This window comes from Strix uralensis, chromosome 1 (assembly GCF_047716275.1).
Source record: "Strix uralensis isolate ZFMK-TIS-50842 chromosome 1, bStrUra1, whole genome shotgun sequence".
NCBI classification, from domain to species: Eukaryota; Metazoa; Chordata; class Aves; order Strigiformes; family Strigidae; genus Strix; species Strix uralensis.
This window is the reverse complement of record NC_133972.1, coordinates 44079578-44101325: the sequence shown is the minus strand read 5'-3', so window position 1 is coordinate 44101325 and position 21748 is coordinate 44079578. Positions and strand designations below refer to the sequence as shown.

Genomic DNA, 21748 nt, shown 5'->3' with positions numbered 1-21748 from the left:
CTGTATCAGAGATCATTGTGCTGTTATAACTCTGCTCATTAATGCTTACTAAGGGAAGATCCAAGACACTTGAAAAGACGTATTTAAAATCTAGTTTTCTTTGAGGTGATACATGCAGTCGGTTCTGTGGAACTCAATATAAAGGGAGCATAGCTGGTGGAAGATGTGCAGCAGCTTTGCTAGAGTGACCTGGCAGTATGTAGTACTTAAATTCCTTCTAATCCTAGATGTATTTCTTATTTCTAGCAAACTGTTACCAGCAGCTTTTTCTCTTCAGCCTTGATGGCTCTTCCATGGAACTATGCTTGTTGGAATTGAAAAGGTCACGGTAAATTTAGGATGCTAAGGGGGCATGAGAGAATGGGATGATGAGAAGGTGATGCTTCATTGACACTACACCTGGTGCTGGAAGAATGGGCAATAGCAGAATTTTGCTCATATGCTACTTTGTAAGGACCCTATAATTCTGCTGTAACCAAGTTCATTTTGTAGTAGGGCCATTATGGAAGAACAAGAGTGAAAAGATTAAATGGTGATAGATTGTAAGGGATGTATAATTGAGCAGTTGTGGGTACATATCTTACACCATGTCAGCCTCAAAATAAATAGGCTAGAGATGCACTGACCTGTTTCATAGCAATCAAGAGGAAGCACAGAACCAAATCTCTGGATGCTGTGATTTGTAAACCTTTACAGAACAAAGTACAAGACCTTTGCCCATCTGCTAGAAGTGTTCAGAAGCTGAAGGATAAAAATGGTACATTCCCTGAAATCTAACACTTAACAACCATTTTTATTTATAGATAAACACACAGATGCAGTGTAAAAAGCCTGACTGTTTTGCCTCAAGATTATGTAGCAAAAAATACTTAAGTCTCTCCAATTTTACTTAGTGTTTCCCTGAATTCATCACACAGGAGATTCCTTAAAATGCAGCAAATGCTGACTTTTTGCAGCTGCAAATATTTGCCCATTGTTGTGATCTTGTAAACATTGATATGCCTATTTAGCAGAAGTATTTATGTTATTTGACTGAAGTCAAGTACAAATTCTGATGCATGATGAAAAGAGGTACTCATATGTTTACTTAAAAATTGCTGTCAAGTAGATGATTCTAGCCCCTCTTGCTCATTTGAAGTGTGTTTCAAACATTATTTTCAAAGGAATACCATGGATTAGAATGCATTTATGCTAGGGTAACAGCTCCCTCAGGTTTCTTGCAGACCAAAGATGTTTATGTGCTTTGTACAATTTCATGCTTTGCGTACATGCTTTACACTTGTAAAAGTCATAGGTAGATCCCATGGGAATTTTATTCTGTTGTAAAAATGCATAATATTCCTAACTGTAGAAAATGTGTTACTTTGTACAAAACAGAGACAAATGTGGTACATAATAGAAATGAATTGTTTTTTCCAGTAGAAAACTCCGTATGTAATAGTTTCAATAGTAATAGTGTTCCCACTCTATAAACCCATTCTTTAAAACCAGAAATCACTGAGTAATGTATTTTATTGTGCAACCTCCTCTACCTTTCAAACTAAAGACATTTTGCAGTTTTGGACACAAGAGTAACTGTTTCTTTATGAAGAGATATGAATAATACATGTACAGCATCTACAAGTACTAGATGCTGCCTATTTATTTTAGAAAAGTATATTAATGAGTCGGTTATTTATAATTAGTTATATAGGATGACTAATGCCATATGTAACAGTATTCAGTGAACCCCTTTGGTAATTGCAATGGAGATAATAATGAAAAGGATAACATAAGAAGTCACAAAACAGGAAAGACTTTGAGGGTCGTGAAGTGGTGTATATAGTTATACTCTAGTGCAGCCTACCTAATGAACAGCATGTAAAAATCCCCCAGACACCAAAAAGCAATAAAATCTGTAGCCTTTTTTATTTCCTACCAGATTTGAAAACTTAAGTTTCATTTTAGATGAGCTCAGTGATAACATACAGAAAAGATGGTATTCTAGGAGATACAAAGAACAGGCTTTAAGAAGAGAGAGGTGTTATACCTTATTTTCTTTTTCTGCTTATAAAAAGTGTGCTCTGTCATAATTTTCTTTGTATTTGTTTTTATTTTATTCATTTTACATTGGGCACTTTGTGCTTATTTTTTCTTATATTTAGTCCAAGCTATGTACATGTGTTGCCACTCTTTGTACCTCCATAACTCTGGCAAGTATCAATTTATTAGTTCTGCAATTGTAGTAAATCTTTTTAGATGCCTGTGACTGTTTCTGCTGTTAAGTGCTCATATAAATGGTTTGAAAAAATATCTGCTCAAATATTGTGATACTGATCATTGATAAAGACCTTGTAGCTTGTGAGGAAACTGTAGTAAGTCTGTTGGCTTTTACTGGTAAAAGTACTTGCATGGCTTTTGGTCCAGTTGAGGGTAAAACGCTGTTTGCATCTTCCATGCTTATGTGCTTACTGCTGCCACTGATGAAATGGTCGTGAGATGTTACTACCTGTGTAATAAGCTTAGTGGAGTAGTTCTGTGTTATGTTCTGCACAGCAGAGAAGCTTGTGCAAACACCATTATTATTTAAGATTAATGTAAACGGTCTTTCAGAGATCTTGTTTCATACACTGACAAGCTAAAAGGAACTGCTGGGAGCACATTAAGGACAGGATTCTTCTCACCCAGTCTGAGACACTTACAATTGAGATTTATAGAACTTAACTGATCACCCAAGGCCCATTATCATCACTGGAACTAGTGGCTTTGGGGCATGCTTAATCTTAACTGCTTTTAGACATCTGCTTTAGGAAAAGTGGAATCACATCCTAGGATATCCAGACTCTTTTGATTTTACCTTCATTGATGGTAAGGATAGCTCTGCATCTACATTGTGGTCATCCAGATTTAGTGAGATAAGCCCAGTAGATGGTGAAGTCCCAGAACGCAGTCCTCAGAAGCCTCGGAGCTGCATTTGCACGTGCCCGGGTGGCTGCCATCCTGGTGGGTCTGGTGACCCTTTGATGTGTAAGTGGAATTGGCTCTCTTTCCAAGCCTACGAGTGAACTCTGAGGCATAGTTAATGCATACAGGGAAAACTGACGTCTTGAAATAGAACAGTCTGTCTCATTAAAAGTCATGCCAAGAGGAGCAGGCTCCTTTCTCCAGTAGCTCAAAGAAAGGAGAATTTCCTCAGAGTATTAGGAGTGCAGACAAGTGTTCTCTGTGCAAGGTGGTTCATATCCACGTATCCTGCTACATCCCAAGAACCGATGTTAGAACGTGGGTGGTAAGCTCTTCTGCAGTGGGAGGACTCTCTCCTTTTAAAACTGTGTCACTTGGCAGTAAACTGGGCCAAACAAAGTAAAAATTGATCTAAGATTATGCACCTCCCTTGAAGAGGGGAGCCCTAGGCTGCTGCCCTGGTATGAGAACTATTTCTACATTTAATGCAATGTTCAGTGTATTTGTTCCTATGTGTTCCTTCTCCCAGATAGGTGATTTAATTGCTTCACTACAAAATGTGCTCCTTACTGTTTCCCTCTGCCCAGTGTCTTCTCCCAGGCTGGAGAAGATTAGGTCATACATAAGCCTTGGGCTGTCATTCTGCACCGCAGAGAATGTCAAAAGTAAATCTTTTTTATGCCTTTTGGCACTCAGAATGGCAATTATTAGAAATTTGTTCCCAGTAACAAATACAAAGTGTTAACTCCATCGTTAATACCAAGTAGAGTGATGAGTACGCTTGCCTCCTGCTGACTCCTGACTTGCTGACATCTGAGAAAGGTGGTTACATACCCTTGGTGTTCAATTTGTGCTAAAATTGTAAATAGCCACTTTGAAGGTTGGTAAGCTGTTTGGGGGGCTAAGGCATGACTGTAATATATGCAGGATGAAAGTAACTTGAAATTAATTTCTTTCTATATATCAGTTCTGGCAACATTCTTTAAGGAAATTTAATAACATCATCTTTGTTGTATATAAGACCCGTTTTGTTAAAAATAGGGCAAAGCTATAATAGGATTCGATCACCCTGACTACAGCATTGAAAGAAGGGGCCAGGCACTAAGCCGTTGATGCTCAAATCAGGGAAAAAGCTAGTTAGGTTCCCTGACGTTAAGGGAGCGAATTTTTAGAAAGCCGTTCATTGATATCTGACAAACAGCTTGAAAGGTGTGCCAAACCCTCAGGGTTTCTGTCACGAGCCTTAGAATGCATTTGCATATAAACATAGAAACAAGAGCTCGCACTCTGTTGCCAAATTGCAGAACTAAAAGGATGTGAAAACTCTTATCTAGTCCGAAGGGCTCTGAGAGGGAACTTCATAATCAGAATTCAAATGCGTGCAACAGATTAGGAAATGACTTCAAATGGGATTTCAGCCGTATCTGAGAGAGACCCTCAAATCCTGAGCAGATTGGTAGGCAAAATATTACCTGCACTGCCATTAAAAAGCTTGTTTTCTTCTCCGGGCATTTCTCATTTAAATAATAGCTCACTGACGTTAGCTGACCACACAGATTAATGTTGTTTAAGGTGCTACTGCTTATTTTTCTTGATATGAAATGCAATTTTTCTGACAGTTTTGATTTCTCTTTCCCAAATTGAAAACAATATCATCATGAATAGGACCAGAGTGATGGAGGAATAATGAAATGACGGTCCTCCACATACAATCAGTACACCCAGTGGTCCAGTTTGTTAGCAGTTTAATGTCCTTCCTAGCAATACCATTTGCTGTGAGTTGTTGTGTATTGAACCACGAGTCCCTGGGCCTTGAAAGGACTGCAGGGTACCTTGCTGGGATGGGCAGCTCTGATGAAGTGCAGAGTCTGTGACAGTGTGAGCTGTACTGGTTTAACTCCTGCACTGGAAAATGTTAGCATCCATGGTATGGTCCACACACAGGTACAGCTACACTGGCCCCTCTGACATGCCTCATGCTGCTCTTATGCCTGCCATTTTCACTGAATAGTTTCCTCTTCTGATTCCAAATATTATTCTTTTCTTTCATTAAAGGAAAATGCTTGCAAAGACAACAAAGCATTTGGGGCCAAGATTGCATTTAATGTGCAGGTGTTGGCAGTATCCTCCATATCATGGGCTAACTATGCTTTTATCATTTCGAGGAGGAAGCTGATGACAGCAGAGGAATTCATGATGGGTGAAAGTGCCATATAATTTTTAGCATATAAATTTACTCTCCGGTCATCCACCCACCAGGCAGTAATGTGTGTGGAGTTCTCATTATATTAATGTAGAGTTGTCATTTAAATTTCCCATGCATCAAGCAAACAATAGACTTCCATTGCGTATACATGGTGCTGCCATTGATCTGATTGATTTTGGGTTGCAGTGGTGGATGTGGTCAGTGATGTGTAAAAGGCACTGTTAACTCTTTTCATGAATGTCTATATTAGTCAGGACTGTCTTTGGAATAAAGTGCTAATAAGAAAATCAGTATTGATATGGTTAGATGACAGCCCATAATGAATATGATGTTAGAAAATAAATTATCTGTGACTTAAGTTATGGATTTGTGCAACACTCATGGGGTTTTAAAACTGTAGAAAGAGATTGATATTGTATGTTCTTTAGATGTCTGGCTCTATTTCTGTATGATGTGACTTTATATCTCTTTAGCCTTCATTTTAAAGGCTGACTAACAGCAGCATAAGTTGGCAGGGATTTAAAACACAAAGAGTGCACATGGCTTCACATCGCTGTCCTACAGAGAATTGTGTTTAAGACTAAAATGGTGGGGGAGGTTTTTCAGTAGCTCAGAAGAAATGCTTTTGCCAAGTTCGTGTGATTGGAGTCAAATCAGGAATATTAGGCACGTCTCCTGCCTTTTGACAAGATGATCTGAGCATGAGACTTGGCAGAGCAGTGTGCCGCTTCATTAAAGAGAATCTCAGGTTTGCTGGGTTGCCTGGTTCTGTGCCTTGTCTTCAGCTTTTTGGGGGAATGGCCCAGCTTTCCCTGGAAAGGGTGGAGGAGATTCCGGTGCAGGATAGCCCATGACTTGGAGAGGGTGCTTCCCAGAGGGGTGAATATGTGAAGGATACTGAGACTGAGCTGGTGGTCTGTGTGGGGCCGTGCCAGTGGAATGGGGCAGGTCCCGGGATGGCAGCCGTTCAAGGCACCTGCAGAAGTGAAAGCGATGAGTAAAATTATTACTTGTCTAAGATGTATGGGACTGTCTGGGGCAGATCACGTTCTCGTACTTAAAACTGAAATCCATTTCTGGATCTGGATCCTACAGTCTGGCAGAGCTGCTGGAGCCAATGAAAATCGAAAGAGTTCAGCTTCAGTGTGTAAAGGCATTAAAGCATTATTTTGAACAGTAGGCAAAAATGGGTTTGCTTCACAAAAGTAGTTTTCTAATAAGGGACATCTGAAAATATATTCCATGTTTGGTGATATGCTGGTCTAATTTCTTGAAATAAAAATTGTGAATCAAATATCCTGCTTTCTGCAATGTCAGTATAGTCCAAGGGCCGATGTTTATATAGAAATATATTTGTAGGAATGTAGAAGCATTATTTTTTATATAATTCAGTATCTTTTTTCAGTACATAGGGAAAACTTTTAATTCTGTTTTCACCTTGGTTTCCATAATTTTGTCTCCAGCAGAGTCAAAATGTCAGACAAAAGTGATTTAAAAGCAGAACTTGAGCGCAAAAAGCAACGTTTGGCTCAAATAAGAGAAGAAAAGAAACGGAAGGAGGAAGAAAGGAAGAAGAAAGAGGTAAATATGCAAAAGCGCCTTTTAGATAACTCATGCTTGCAGAAGGGGTTTGCTGAGCTTTTGACATCTCAGTATTGTATACCCTAAGGTATCTGTCATGTGGAATGAGCTCCTCAAACCCACATCAGCCTAACTTTAAAATCAAAATGCTTATTTTTAGTCAAGAAAGTTAGGGTGAGGGAATTGCTTTTTAAAACCAACGCACTGTCAGATGACAACAGTTTAGACAACATGATGTGTATGTGTGTGTGGAAATAAAAATTGATTTGCCACAATGCTTTTTCCTGGGCTCTCCTTCAGTGGAAAGGGAGTGGAGAGTAGGGAAAGACAGAAAGAGGGATCACATTTTTTTCAAGCCATTACAATCTAAATATGTATTTTTGTACTCTGAAGACTAGTTTGATTACTAGCTAAGGTAACAGATTTACAATTATTATTCTCCAGTAAAGTAAAACATAATTGCAATTGCATTTTCGTCTTCTGGCATGGGTGCATCTTTCAGTTCTGTTAAAGTTTGATTGACATATTAGTTTATTTGTCCTTGACAATATGCATTAGGTTTTTCATTAAGGGATTTGTACTTCTTTTTATTCAGTCACTTAGTGGAATAGAGGTGAGAATTGACAGGGAGTGGATATTCATTTTCATGCAAAGTCAGAGAAGCATTAAGTGATTATGTTTCCTTTCCTTCAAATGTCAACACTTACTATAGTTTAAAGCACCTGTTATCCTTTACTAATAACTGGTTTCCTTTTAAACTGACACTTTAATATTGTACATGAATTTCATGGAATTACTGTGGAAATGTGATGTGATCCAAGAAATCAGTGTTCCAGTTTTGGCTGTCTTTTTAATCTTTTTTCATTTGAGTCATTTTTGTGCAATTACCAGCACACCCCCTGGTGAGGCTCCTGGAGTCACTAGGGGAGTCCTCTGTAAGCAGAACTTTAAACGTTAAAATTTTCAGTGTTCATTACTAGCCTTTTAATGAATTAGAGGGAAGGGAGCCAAGCTACTGGCTCGAGGAAGCTATTAACTCCTTTCCTTTGTCCTCTGCCTCTGATTTTATGGCTTGTGGAGATCTCGTGGTGGTTGGAACTTTCCATTGGCCCCGATAGCCAGATCCAGCTCGGGACACCCAGCTCTACAGATTATGCTGCGGTGCTGTAAATGGAGTGTGCTGTGATGTCTGATGGCCTTCAGGAGTGAAGCCTAACATTCACTTAGGTGCTTAGCCATGTACACTGGTGCAGAAGAGTTGTCTGCAATCCTACATACTGTGAGATACTTCAGGCTAGCTTGTGGGAAGAGCTGAACACAGGGATATGCCTGAATTTTGTCTTTGTAAAAGCAATGTTCTGTGTTCAAACTGGAGAACAAGGGGATGCTTCAGAACTTCAAGGTTTTCTGTCATGCCTTCACCAACATCAGCAGCAGGCTGAGATGCTGTGTGAGTCCCCTGTGCCCCACACTCTGGTTTTAACAGAAGGGAAAACCTCTCTGTGTGGTGTCTAGATAGGATCAGCCAATTTAAAAGCAACCTTAGGATCTAAAGTATAGAGGCAGATGCCTCCAGACATTCTCTATAAGAACTATACTGGGATTGCTGTATTTAAGACATGACAAAATGACAGACATGACCTCTTGCATTACTGGTTACTGCACTAGGCTACAAAGTGGGACATGGGTTCAGTTCCACCATCTGCTTGGGAGAAGGGCTGCAAGAGCCTGTTTCTTTCAATGGAGCGCTCTAACGACAAGGCTTGGGTATTGGTATTTTCCTTCCACCGTAGTAAATTGGGGAATGAGCCAAATACAATGGATTCTGGCTAATGCAGATGTTGCTTCTCCTGTTTCTAGGTCCCAGTAGACCAGAGGGACAGGAGGCTAATGTGTGGAAGCTCCAAGGAGGTATAGAGATCTAAGCAAAAAGGAAGGGTTTTGGCTGGGTGCTCCAGGCTGCAAAAATCCTATTTTAGACACATTAGTCCTTTCCTTTGCTCCTGTTAAATGTTGAAGTTCATGAGAAAGTCTTTTTATTATCAACAAGTGCTTGGGACCAAATGTAGGCCCTTAAGCTACTGTGAGGAACTGAAGGAGTTAATGCCTCAAACATTCATCAAACTGATCTTCCAAAGAAGGCAGCTGAATATTGACTCTATTGTGTAATCCTGATACTTTGTATAAATGATGCAGGCCTTTCTAGGCACTATGCCCTTGAAGAAGAACTAAAGGATTGATAAAAGGGGAACATCTGCCCCAGAAGGAACCAAAGGCTGGGTGGTTGCTCAAGAAGCATGAAGTCAGCAAAAACCGGCAGTAACTGGGGGAAAGGCAAAGGTGGCAGGTGGAGATCGTGACCATTGACTCAATTGGACAGAAGGGTTAATGCACCCCATTCCCCCTCAATGCATGCGCAGAACCCATGCTCCACCTTTCCTTGTCTCTCATGCTAATGAGTTCATGGAAAACCCACCTCTCCTTGTCTAGTATGCAAATCAGCTGATAAGCTGAACTGAAAACGTTTCTGGGTGTGCACCCACCACCCAAGATTACCAGACCTGAGACAGCGCTGGAACCTGGGGTGGTGATCCGCATTCTTTGACTCACTTTCTCTCCCTCCCTTTTCTTTTCTTTCCTTTTTTTTTTTTCTTTCTTATAGATAAGAGACTACATCGCTTATTATCCTTTTCCAAGTTTATAAGTTGTCTACTGCAAGTAAAACATTTTAACTGGTCGTTTGGTGTTGTTTAACCTTAATTTAACCTGAGGGGAACAGAAAATCTTTAGGACTCCCTGGGCTCCCAGTCCGAGTTGTAACAGCTGCGTCACTGAAGTCCAATAGAATTTTATTTCTTGATCCTGGAGGAAATAGGAAGGGGCCATTTTTATTCAGGGTGATGATATCTGTTATTCTATGGTCAGCTTTTATATCAGCTGAATAAGTTGCATCTGATGAGTGAGAGGCAGAAGATTTCCATCCGTGTGCTGTAAAAATCATTGCAAATATCCTTGCAAAGATCAGTTTTCCTGTGCATTCAGGGAAAAATGATGTGGGTTTTTTTTCATGCAGCTAAGTGAATTTCAAAGTGTACCTAAGCAGTGGTGCGTATAAATATTTTCCACACACTTAATTGCTAGAGCTGATTATGTGTGGATGAAACTTTCCTGTTTTGTTTTGTTTTAACTCAGGCTGATCTACAGCAAAAGAAGGAGCCAGCTCAGGAAGATTCTGACCTAGACCGCAAAAGAAGAGAGACAGAAGCTTTGTTACAGAGCATTGGTATATCCCCAGAACCACCTCTAGGTATTTAAGAGAAGCACACTGTAAAGCATTCAGCTCTGCCACAATGAATGCATTCTTTCTATTAAAGCATGCTCAGCTTTTTTGATTTTTGGCTGTATTAGTCAAGTGAACTCTTCTGTTTGAATGCCTGCAATATCATTCACATATACCAGCTCATGGCATTTTAAGTACTTTTCATTGCCAAAAACATCTGTTTCATTTTTTCAAGAAATTTTTCTGAACGTAATGCAGGTTGGTTTTGCATACCAGCAGTGATTTCTTTTCTGATGGACTGTTTTAGCTTCTCTCACATCTATCTGATGACCCACAAAATATTATTATAAATGCTGTACTTCATTAGCCTCAAGTTTTGTTTCAAAAATTCAGATTAAGCATTTGCTAAGGAAGGAGGAGCATAGTCATGTGGGAACTCCCACTGAATTTCTTTTAAAATCAAGCAAAACTGGAGAGCGGAAATAAAAAGACAAATCACAAATAGCAAAAAGCTTATCATCAGCTCATTATTGTAGATTTTAGCTCTGGTTTCATGTGCTCAACATTTTTTTTTGTTTTGATGTTTCAATTCTAGAATCTGAAGTCCTCAGTTTAAAAATACGTGGCAAAGTTTATAGTATCTGGATACTGGTTATCTTAATTAAGTTCTGTCTCACTTATTACATGGCCCTAAAGTGAGAAATTTCCTTCCTTCCTTCCTTCCTTCCTTCCTTCCTTCCTTCCTTCCTTCCTTCCTTCCTTCCTTCCTTCCTTCCTTCCTTCCTTCCTTCCTTCCTTCCTTCCTTCCTTCCTTCCTTCCTTCCTTCCTTCCTTCCTTCCTTCCTCCCTCCCTCCCTCCCTCCCTCCCTCCCTCCCTCCTTCTTCCTTCTTCCTTCTTCCTTCTTCCTTCTTCCTTCTTCCTTCTTCCTTCTTCCTTCTTCCTCCCTCCCCTTCCCGTGCTTTCTGCTCCCTTGAATCCTGAATCACTCTCACTATTTTAGCTATTGGCCCTCTGAAGGTATCAAGCCTTGTCATTAAATTCATTGGGTCTAAATCTAGGATTTTACCGCTAGATATTCTTGCCTGTAATATTTAGGAAAAACTCAAAATTTGGCAAAATACCGAAGCCTTGATTTAGGAAGGCACCTTATACAGATGCTTGGGGGCCTGTGCAAATAGATTGTGACATTCTGAATTGGGATTTCAATTTATAACTTGCATCAACCAACATTAATTGAGAAAAGTTAATATTTTTATAAGTTATGATATAGCGACTGAAGCTTTTAAATACCACTTCTCAGAAGAATTGTCTGACAAGTAATGGTTAGGTTATTTTTAGGTATCATAACACTTTTGTATTAATTGTATTAATTTTAATTAATTAATTGTATTAATTGTAATAATTTTGTAAATTATATAGTGATATTATAAAATCAGATTTTTAATGTTCTAGCATTTAAAATACTCATTTTTATCTAAAAATGAAGATACATTTCCTTATCATATTATTAACTAAACACATATATTCATGTTGCAAATTATCCTTATCTTAATTATTTTGTGTTTGATACTGTCAAAAGAACATGAAAATCCACATATAAGATGATTTGTTTTAATTAAACAATAGTATTTTCTCCTCTTTCATTCCCTGTATATACACTCATAATTAATATACATTAATATAAATAAAGGAGGCTTTAATTCTGTCTTCATATACATGTATGATACCCAGATCCCACTGTGAATATAAACAGCCATGACATACCTGTAACCTGCCAAAGGGCTGTCAACGAAGATGAATTCACTTCTCATGCTGCAGTCATTTCTGTGACAGTCTGTAGTGAGAATCTGCATGAAATGTTTGACCACATGGAAAATCCAAATCTCTTGACAGGTCTGTCATTATACATTATAGAGCATAACAAAATAGTTTTACTCCGTTAAATCTATAAAAGAAAATGCACATGATTTAAACCAAATGGGAAATTTCGCTCTTGCAATAAACCCCCTTTTTGTGTTTTATTCAATGTGGCTACTCTGAAGAATACTTAACATTAAATCTTGACTGGAGCCGTCTCTGCATTTTAAGTATTTTTGAGAAACCATTTTAAAAGAAATCCGGATATTTTTACTTTTTTATTTATTATTTCCTTGCTGAAGAGCTTCAACTCAGGCTGACCTTGAGCTATGAACTTCCTTTCCTGTTTCAGGAAACAAAACTGCCTTTGCATGAAATATGCTTCAAAAGCCCTGGCAAGCCAAAGAGAAAATCATTTATAGAGCTTGGGCAGATAGTATTGAAACCAAGGGAAGCTTTTCCTTGAATGTTGAAATCATGTCCCGCCCAAAATGGAAACTTTATATGACCTAAATTACTTAAGAAGACACAATCACCGAGCAAACTAATGTCTATTCTCACCATCTTTGGGAAATGATTTTAACTTAGCTGGATTTCCTTATTTAGCTTTCATTTTTGATGTCATTTCCACACTGCAGCCTTAGACCATATCTAATGGACACTGGCTTTCGATTTAAATTCAAAATTTGGAAAGTATGCTTGTACTATTGCCTATTTGACTTTACCAGAAGAGTTCACTTAGTTTTTTGACAAGACAAGCCCCTGATATTTCTTCATACCTTTAAAATCTTTTACAAGTCAACTTTAAACTATACTCAAGAAAACAAGTCCTATTTTATTTCCACAGATATCTCCTCCATTGATTAGCTGTAGATTCCCATTGGGCTTTCAGTCCTGTCTAAATTCATGTCAGTTTTAACACTTCCAAAAGACTTAAAATTCACTTGACTCTCTTCCTTTTCTTTTTCTTTCCTTCCTTATTTGCTTTCACCATTTCAAACTCTCCTACTCATTCATCCACTATCATTTTGGTCCATTGGTTTTGATTTGTCTGACACTGCTCTTCATCAGTGCAGTCGCTGCATGTGTTAACATGGGATACCTGTTATTTTCATTATTTAGTCCCAACCCCTATGTCTCCCTCTTCGAAATCAGTGAGCACACCCAGTGATGCAGGCAGCCAGGACTCGGGAGATCTGGGACCCATAGGAAGGTAAGACACAGAGTCAATAGTGTTGAATAAATGTGGGTTTTTTTCACTTTGCTCTTACTTCCCCATTTTTACCTTTGCTTCTGTAAATGAGAATGTGCCATACCTAATGTGTACTTCTTTTTTATGCATTTTCCACTGTGTGTTACCATCCAGTCAGACTAGTCTCAGATGTGAGGTAAATAAATGCATGCAGCAAGCGGATCTTACGCTATGAGTCCTGTACCTCATGCTGGAAGCAAGAGTTGAATTTACGTTCTAAAATGGCCCACAGAAAGCTGTCATTCTGTGTGGATATACACTAAAAACAAGGGAAGTGCCCAGTGGTAGAACCTGTTACTCATGTGAGTTATCTTTGTTCACATAACCAGTCCCCTTTGAAGTCCTCCCAGGTGTAATGCCAGGCTGCCTCAGGTTCTTGTGTGGCTGCTCATCACAGTGTGTGGCATTGCGGTGGCAGGGAAGAGCTTGTACAGAAATGTGCTGAAACACCCCAGGACCAACTGGCAATTCTGCCTTGGAAACTGCAGATATCAGCGAGTTTCATGCAGAATAGGAGGGAAGAACCTCTATTCTTGTTGGAAAGAGGTGGTGGGATGTGTGTAAGGGATGTGCACAAGAACAATCTTCTTTGTTCATATGGCTGAAATAGGAAATGAAGTGGCAGTCACCAAATAATTCCTACTCTGGAGTAGAAAAGAAAGGAGGAGGATGCTGGTAAAGGAGCATATGTTCAAGGAAGAAGAGGTCCAAGCAACTACACTGTATATTTTGAGAAATGAAAAACACGGGTCCTAATAGTTCTTTTTGTATCAAACTAATTCAACATAAAGCTGAGCTGCCAGCTCATCCAAATCTGTGAGCCAAGACTCTGCTAATGGCTTGAAAACATAGTGATTGCTCTCCACAGTTAACAGTTGTCAGGAGTGGACACCATGCCTTTACAGATAGCAACACCAATGTCACAGAGCTTCAGGTCAGCAGATTTCATACCACACCAACCTTCTGCTTAGAAAAATCGCACTTCTGTAAGCTGGAAGTATATTGGGTCCCCCTTCAGCTAGATGCAGACACCATATGTTGTGATGTGCAGGTTGCACAGATGCTGCTGAAATCTGCTCAGTCCTTCTTCCAGGTCTACCCTCTGGAAGAAATGGAGGTTGTTAAGTAGGAAAGCCCCTAGCCTGTAAGATATGGCAGTTCAAAACACAGAAGATAATGTAATGCTACATTCATAAATATATGTAGTAGACTTCAGCAAATGAAAGTACAAAGTATTTTTAAGCAAAATATAGCCTGCTGTTCAGGATAAAGTTATTTCCCACAGTCCTACATGCAGCTATGTCAATGCTGGCTGGACACTTCGGAATTCCTGCTTTTCTTCTGAACCTTCATGGTGTAACTCTTTAACTGTTAAGGTAGTGAAATGCTCTTGGAAGAATTTATTTTACTGTGATGTATGCTAGCACTTTTGACTCTGTCAGCAACAAGCAATGAAAGCACATGACTACGTGTCCTTATAGAGAAGAATGGAGTTTGTCATCTTCTTCAAAGCTTACGGTGTACTGTGTTGTGGGCTTTTGTTTTGGATCCATTTTCTGTCTTGTTGTGTCCATACTATGAATTCAGTGGGAATCTCAAGACCTTGTTTGTAGTCCACCAGTTTGCTTGCTGTCCTCTCTGGTATTGAAAGGGCTGTGTTGTGTGTCGGGAAGGCCGCTTGCAGGTGTTTGCCTGGAGCGATTGGTTTGTGGGAATGGAAATTCGATGGTACCTGCTCCAGGCCTCAGGGAATTTCTGTAATCTGTGAATAGTACTAGGTGGGAATTAGTTTGTCGCTGTGTGCAGGTAGATGTGTTCAGTGTGTGGGTGTGTGAATGAGTACACTCAAGCGTGCATGTGTGATAGAGCAGTCAAGCCTGGAGACCAAAATGTTGGTAGACCTGTCATCACAGTGGGTGAAAAGGATGAAATCACCTCCACTGTTTTCTCTCTGAGAGATTCCTAGACCATACTTCTGACTTATTTTGACTACTGCATCTATGAATGCCCATGTATCTGTATAAGCAAGGTTATTCTGCTTCATTTTAGTGTGTCCTTCAATTTCACCCTCTATGATAGAGAGGGCACTTTTGCTGTATCCCCTGTCATGCCATCGTGCTTATAAGATCTTCCCGTTTTCCCCCATTTTGCAGCAAATTCGCTGTACAACAGTAGACTGAGCACAGGCATTAGAGGAGAGCAGATTAATTCCAAAGCTATTAATGCCTCTATCTCGGAGATCACAGCTCGTCTGTCATTGTGGCTGCTAACAGTGCTGCAGAAATAGCGAGCTCACACAGGCTGGCAGAAATCCTGCATACAGTCTGATTACTCATTGCTGAAGTGTTCTCTAGAGGAAGATACGGACATTCAAAAAGAAAAAGCTGTGAAGTCATAGATTTTAGTTCACTACAGGAAAGAGGCCCTGTCGAAAGCTTTGAGGAAAGCAAGAGACCTTTGTATGTTCCCATTTCACACTTCTATGAGTTATTGGCACTTCTGGTAGTTGTCAGACTTAATCTATTGGTCCCAATATCACCAAGTATATCTGAGGTATGTTTTGATTGGCAAGCACCTGTGATTTCTTACAGAACAGCGAACATAGTTTAGCCAGAAATCCAGGTTTCTGACATCCACTTTTCAGGAAAGACAGCTGATAAATTGAAGAGTTTGGACAGTGTTAAGTAGTTATCCTGGAACAGACCTCATGCAATCTTACTTCATAAGATGATAACTAACTGGTAACTTGCTCAGCAAGTGTAATAGTTATATGGCGAGCAAAAGGGCTCCAGCAAGCAGTGTGTGAGAGCAGCAAAGTGTTTGACATTGAAGCTGGACAAATATAAAACCAGAAAAGCTTTGTAAAATTTTAATGGTGAGAGAAATTAATCACTAAAGCAATATACGTAAAGACTCTCTTGGATCTTCTATCACTGGACATTGGTCATTCAGGATAATGTGCCTGCCCAACAGGCAGATAATAGGTCAAACAATAATTCATTCAGAAAAGTCATACAGCTTTTCTGTTGCACAGGAGGAAAAGCTGCATGGTCACAATGGTCCCTTCTGCCATACAATCTATAGACTAGCAGTGCTGCTATCCTGCAGGACCATTGTTCATTATCTCCAACACGATAGCTGGAGCAGCGTTGTCTTTTCCCTGATGCCATTCAGCTTATTAGGAGAAGGTGTGGGGTGGACTGTGTAATAGCACTAAATAATGGGACCATTTCTGTCCTGTGCAGCTCAGGTTTCTACGGGTTTTTTTACTGCTTGATCTTTGGTAACACATTGCTATTTGTCATAGCCTTTTCACTAGGGATAACACTAGGTTTCAGGAGTGTTCCAGCTTCCCCCTGAGCCATGACAGCAACTGTAAGAATGAGCAGATATTAGATGAATAACAGTGCTAGAAACTACCGACAATTTTCTTTGAATGCTTTCAGTTGGACAGGAGAGCCAACTTTTTTTTTTTTTGGTAGTCTTGGGGATCAATTCTGGGTAGGCAGAGGTGCGTTATACTTTGATTCTGGAATATTTTACCATAACTGTGGGCTTAAGAAATAGGTTTGGTATGTGCCTCTCTTAGGTATCAGGCTGCTCTGAACAATTTTTTAGAGCCCTGTTGTTGCACAGTGAGCAACTTGCCTATCTCCACATTGCTTTGCACACCCCGCTTCACTTTTCTGATGGCTGTGTTGCTTGTGCTACACAGATAGGACAGGAAAATTACATCACAGATACCTAACTCTGGATAGATGGGTTATTGATTCACAAAGCTTTCTGTTACGATGTATTCAGACATGACTCATTTTCCACAAGACAATGTTGCAGGATCCCATGAAGATTCTCCTTGGAATAGAGTATACTTTGGTCTTTCAGGATAAGTTTTTTTTTTGTTTTGTTTAGTATTTTGTAAACATTTTATTAATGCCCAGTGTCCTATTGCTGATGGTCAGCTTATAGACATACACAACTGAAATGTAGATTTCAGTTAACTAGATTTGAGTAAATGTAGTGAAGAAAGGGGCTGAGGTAAAGGCATTTGCCAAGAGCTCCTGTGCTTAGTGTGTGGTGTGAAACACAAATTTGCCTCTTTGAGGCTATTAATATGGAGCTTCTTCATGATAACTATATGCATCTCAGCCCTCCCCATCTGCTTTAGTGTGCCAGAGGGGATGCTAGCTATTATAGTACAACTGTCATGAAACAGTGCCCGTGGAGAGACATGTTTTACTACTCAACATACCTTAGAAATTCATAAACCTCACCATCTCAGCCCTCAGCCATGAATGGCAGGTTTCTGTCATCTGAGGGAGTACCCAAGGACAAACCTTGTACAGTGTTTCAGAGGCAGGCAATGCAATACCAGGTCTTGTGGGCTGAGCAGCTCTCTGGAAAAGCCCCAGTACCCTGTCATGGGTAGAGCCAGAGCACTAGGGTCCATCTGCGCTTTGCATGTCAGCTCAACATAAGATAGCAGAAATATATCTGTGCTGGAAGGATGTGCTCCTGTGCCTGAGTAGCTTCCATGTGCTAATACTAGCCTGCATTATTATGTATTCTTATATTACCCGCAGGGTGCGTTCAGCCTGGTGCATTGCACACTTGGAGGAGTGCCATTTGTAGACCAAGGTGTGATTTATCTGTGTGGCCCATTTTTTCGCTGTATCCTTCACTGCTCCTATATGTTCCCAGCTAGCTTCATTACCCTACAATGGTACATTTGCCCAGTAGCATTCCATTTATTGTCGAGCTGGGTTGTGCGTGCATGCCTGCAGTGAAGTCCCATGTGTGTAGCACTTCCCTCTGTGCATTTTGTACTGGAACATGAGAATCCCATTAGGCTGTGTATAAGGTTTCCCACCTTCCATCTGCTCAGTAAACTGCACCAGGCTCAGCTGTCTTGGATGTGTAAAGGTTAACGGTTGCCTTTCTTTCTGCAACATCTTCATCTGTGCTCTTTTACTTTCTAACTTGACTATTTTGCTGCCCATACACTTAAATACCTGAATATTTTGTGGGCTTCTGTAAAGACAAAGATGATAGGAAGCATTCTTCATCTTCTGGTAGCTTCTTTCAGAGGATGGTTACTTCAATGTGGTGTTTTATCTGCTGTAAAATAATGCAAGGTGGATTATTTTGTACTATTTCTCTCACAGTCCATTGGTTTTGGTGGGTTTGTCTGGCTACGGCTACTCATTCTGTATATTGTTCTTATTTGGATTAGGGCACTACATAATACTTAGTTTAAATGGTTCTTACCTGAATGATGTTGTCGTTCCATTGATATCACGGTTCTGAGATGTGTTTGATGGACTGAAATCGGTTAGCTTCCTTAAGTGTGTGAAGTTTGCTTGCAGTAAAGCAGGGTTAGTCCTTATTTAGATGAAGCTGTAAATATTTAATGAAAGTTCCATTGAGAATGAGTTTGAGCATAGCATTAGGTAGCAAAGAAAAGAAAAAATAAAGGGAAATCGGCTTTCTCAAAGAGTTTTTGTAGCAGTAATATGCCATTTTTGTAGCAGTAATATGCCATAGAAGTTAGACCACTCTGGAGTCCTTATTGCCTCATCATCACTACAGTTTTTTATTTCTAGATAAAATACAGTACATCCTAGAAATAGAACAGCTGTCTGTAATGCTGGAGGACTTTCCTCTGAGGAGCAATATCACCTTTGGCTTTCGCTGTTGGCATAATTTTTTGTTTCCTATGTCAGTTCATCTTGCAGTTACTGTGACCTCTGACTGTGTTCCTAATTGTATTCCAGAAAATATAGTAGCAGCTCTCACATCAGATTGGATGTCCTTACCGATAGAGAGTCAAGAGCATGTCTTCTTCTTTCTCATTCTGTTTTGAAGTTTGATGAAAATATTAGTCTGCATTCATGTATGTTTTCATCAGATGTGATTCCAAGTGGATTCCATCTACCATGGCCACTTTGAGCCATTTGGGTATAAAAAGAAATACACTAGGGTATGTTTTGTTCCACTGTGTTGATGTCCACCCTCAGTTTGTATGGGCCCAGTGCAGGGAGAAACAGGTGTAATTCTAGTCCTTTTTCTCTGCAGCATATTATTTACTAATTTTTTAATAGTTATTAGGTGTTCTGCTTTATAATGCACTATCTAAACACACACATGAGACTTGTGTTAATCCTGTGTTGCTTCATGTCTGACTCTCAAAGACAAACATTTCTTGCTTCTTAGATATACAATCAAAAGGAAAGAGGTAGCTCTGGAGCATCTGGGCACTGAGTGAGTCAGAGCATGTCATTATTGTATTTGCCCTTTCACAGTTTTGTATTTCGTCTTGCTCACTGTCAGTCAAGTTAAAAAAAAAAAAAGGCATCTCTAGTTAAGAAGTGTGTTCTTACCACATAATATTTAAAATCACAAAGATTTTGTTTGCTGATCTCTCATGAGTGTATCTAAATATCACCAAAGTCTTTAGGTTCTGTTCCTTTTAGGCTTTTTGCCTGAAAAATCAGACTTTGCAACTCAGCTTTTATTTTCACTGCTTTATTTTTAAACAGCTCCTTACCTAGTGCAGTAATATAACACATTAACAAGCTGAGGAAAGGGTATCAGAATGCCATTCTCCCCTTTAAATATCTGCTTTGCTATTTAATTAGATGGATAAAAGAAGGCAAAAAAAAAAAAGGTGGATCCTGGTCTCTATTTAATTTATACAGGAAGGTTGAATTATTGTAGTAGATCGTCTTTTACAGTCCATGCAGCGTATTTCCTATCTTTAGCTACAGAAAACATCTCTCATAGACATTAACAAAACCATGTTTCTATAAGATCTGCTAAAACCACTGCTAACATAACTGTATCGCCTAGGGCTTAGCTACTTTATCATTAAATAAATACATTTGACAGGTTCTGTGCAATGACACTGTTTCATCATTGCTGCTCAGCTTTGCATTACCAGCATTTCATTGTGTTACCATGTTCACAAATGATAGGGATCCTTCCTCAGTTGCAACCAGTACAAGTGGGCCTGTGTTGTATTGCCTCGGGAGTAGCAGCTGTAATGGTTATTAGTAGCAGATATTTTTTTTTATGGTGTTTTTTTAAGATCGGTTTATATGTACAAAATGGCTTTTAAATGGCTGTTTTAGTGGCATACGTATTTCATAAATGGGCTGAGCCAAAGGGAAGCACGGAACAATGTAAAGACTCTGAGGGAGCTACAGGAAAGACCGAGGGAAAATAACTACTTTATGGTGACCTTTGCTTGAATGGTGTTTTATTCAGAAAAAGAAGGATTGTAATCCTAGGGTCTGTTGTGTAGTGCAGAAATGAGTCTTTTACAGCTCATTTCTGCACTACGGAGTGCAGAGACTACAGAGAGTCAAGAGAACCATTTGCTTGGTGGCTAGAGGCAAATGGGATAACCTGTGAGATACTGGCATTACCACTCTGTTTTGGTGGCTTTGGGCTTGATATGGGATGTTTGCCATTACATGGTAAGGCAGAAATATAGTCCCCAGCTGTTAAATTTTTTCCCATATAATTTACCATGACATCATTGTGCCGTCTTGGCACACGTGTTTTATCTTGCGGTTTTCAACAGTGTTAGAGGCCAAATTGTCCTTAAGCTCTCTTGACCTGAATCGTGCTGGCATCGTGAAGGAGTTGACAGTGTCAGCCTCCTCCCCTTGCCCAGGGGGACCCTGGCTACCTCAAGCTATCTTTGCCCTAGAAGCTCTGCTGATTTTTAAAGCGATGCTGCAAATCTCTCATGCTTCCCACTCCCAATCCATTTACAGGACAGTAACAGGGCTGGCTGGTCGTCCTTCCACAAGCATGGGCTGCTCAGTATGAGTGGCTGCATTGAGCTGCTTGCACACATCATGGCTTGCCCTGCATAGGTTGATACACAAGGCTGGACAAAGGCGGGTTTCTTGCAGTCTTTTCCCTCCTTTTGTCCCTGCACAAGAACTACAATCCTTCTCCTTTATATTCAGTGTATATTTAGCCCTAGATATCTGTAGGCTCTTCCTGCCAATTTTTTTTTTTTTAGCCTATAAACATAAACAGACACCTTAGGGACTGATACTTGGCAGTTGCTTTCAAGTGTCTGTATATCTGACCTAGAAAGTAGGGAGTGTTTTTCAGTGCGTGCCAGTTACAAAGTCAGAATGGTCCATATTAATTAGAATCATCTGCAATCCTTTTAGCATGTGAGCCTCTGGCATCATTAAGGATTTTCATGCTTTCATTCCTAAAGGATGGATAGAGTTCAGTCCTCCAGATCTTTGATTATTTTTCTCATTAGCAAGCATCTCCATGCTATAAATTAAAGGAGAAGGAAAGATTGCCATTCCCAGGGTGCTTCATAAAATGCCTTGGAAACCTGAGCTCCAGCTGCATCCAGAAGAAAATAATATTAATGTATAAAGCCCCACTTAACCATTTAGGTTATCAGCCCAGCTGTAGTTACTTCTCTGTAGTTATTTCCAGGCATATCATGCATATATTTAGTCAGACAATCAGATGATTTTAGGGACTAAAACACTAATCCTCTTAAAACAAAACAACTTACTTGCTAAGGCCAGCTCGGCTTAAACAGTTTCCTTGCACAGAATTTCATCTTGATTTAATTAAACTGTGTGAGAT

General features: G+C 39.7%; 1 protein-coding gene across 9 annotated transcripts in view; it reads left to right on the top strand.

The window, feature by feature from the left end:
* The window catches only part of DYNC1I1 (dynein cytoplasmic 1 intermediate chain 1), a 201214-nt gene that overhangs the window by 9908 nt on the left and 169558 nt on the right, over positions 1–21748 (top strand). For 3 of the 9 annotated variants that reach the window (XM_074864053.1, XM_074864010.1, XM_074864028.1), the window contains exons 2-4: positions 6613–6730; positions 9923–10037; positions 12940–13081. In XM_074864053.1, the coding sequence (XP_074720154.1) occupies positions 6623–6730; positions 9923–10037; positions 12940–13081 (365 nt within the window). In that variant the 5' untranslated portion in view covers positions 6613–6622. The remainder of the gene's footprint in view (positions 1–6612; positions 6731–9922; positions 10038–12939; positions 13082–21748) is intronic. The other 6 variants (XM_074864080.1, XM_074864063.1, XM_074864072.1 and 3 more) reach the window with 3 other exon arrangements.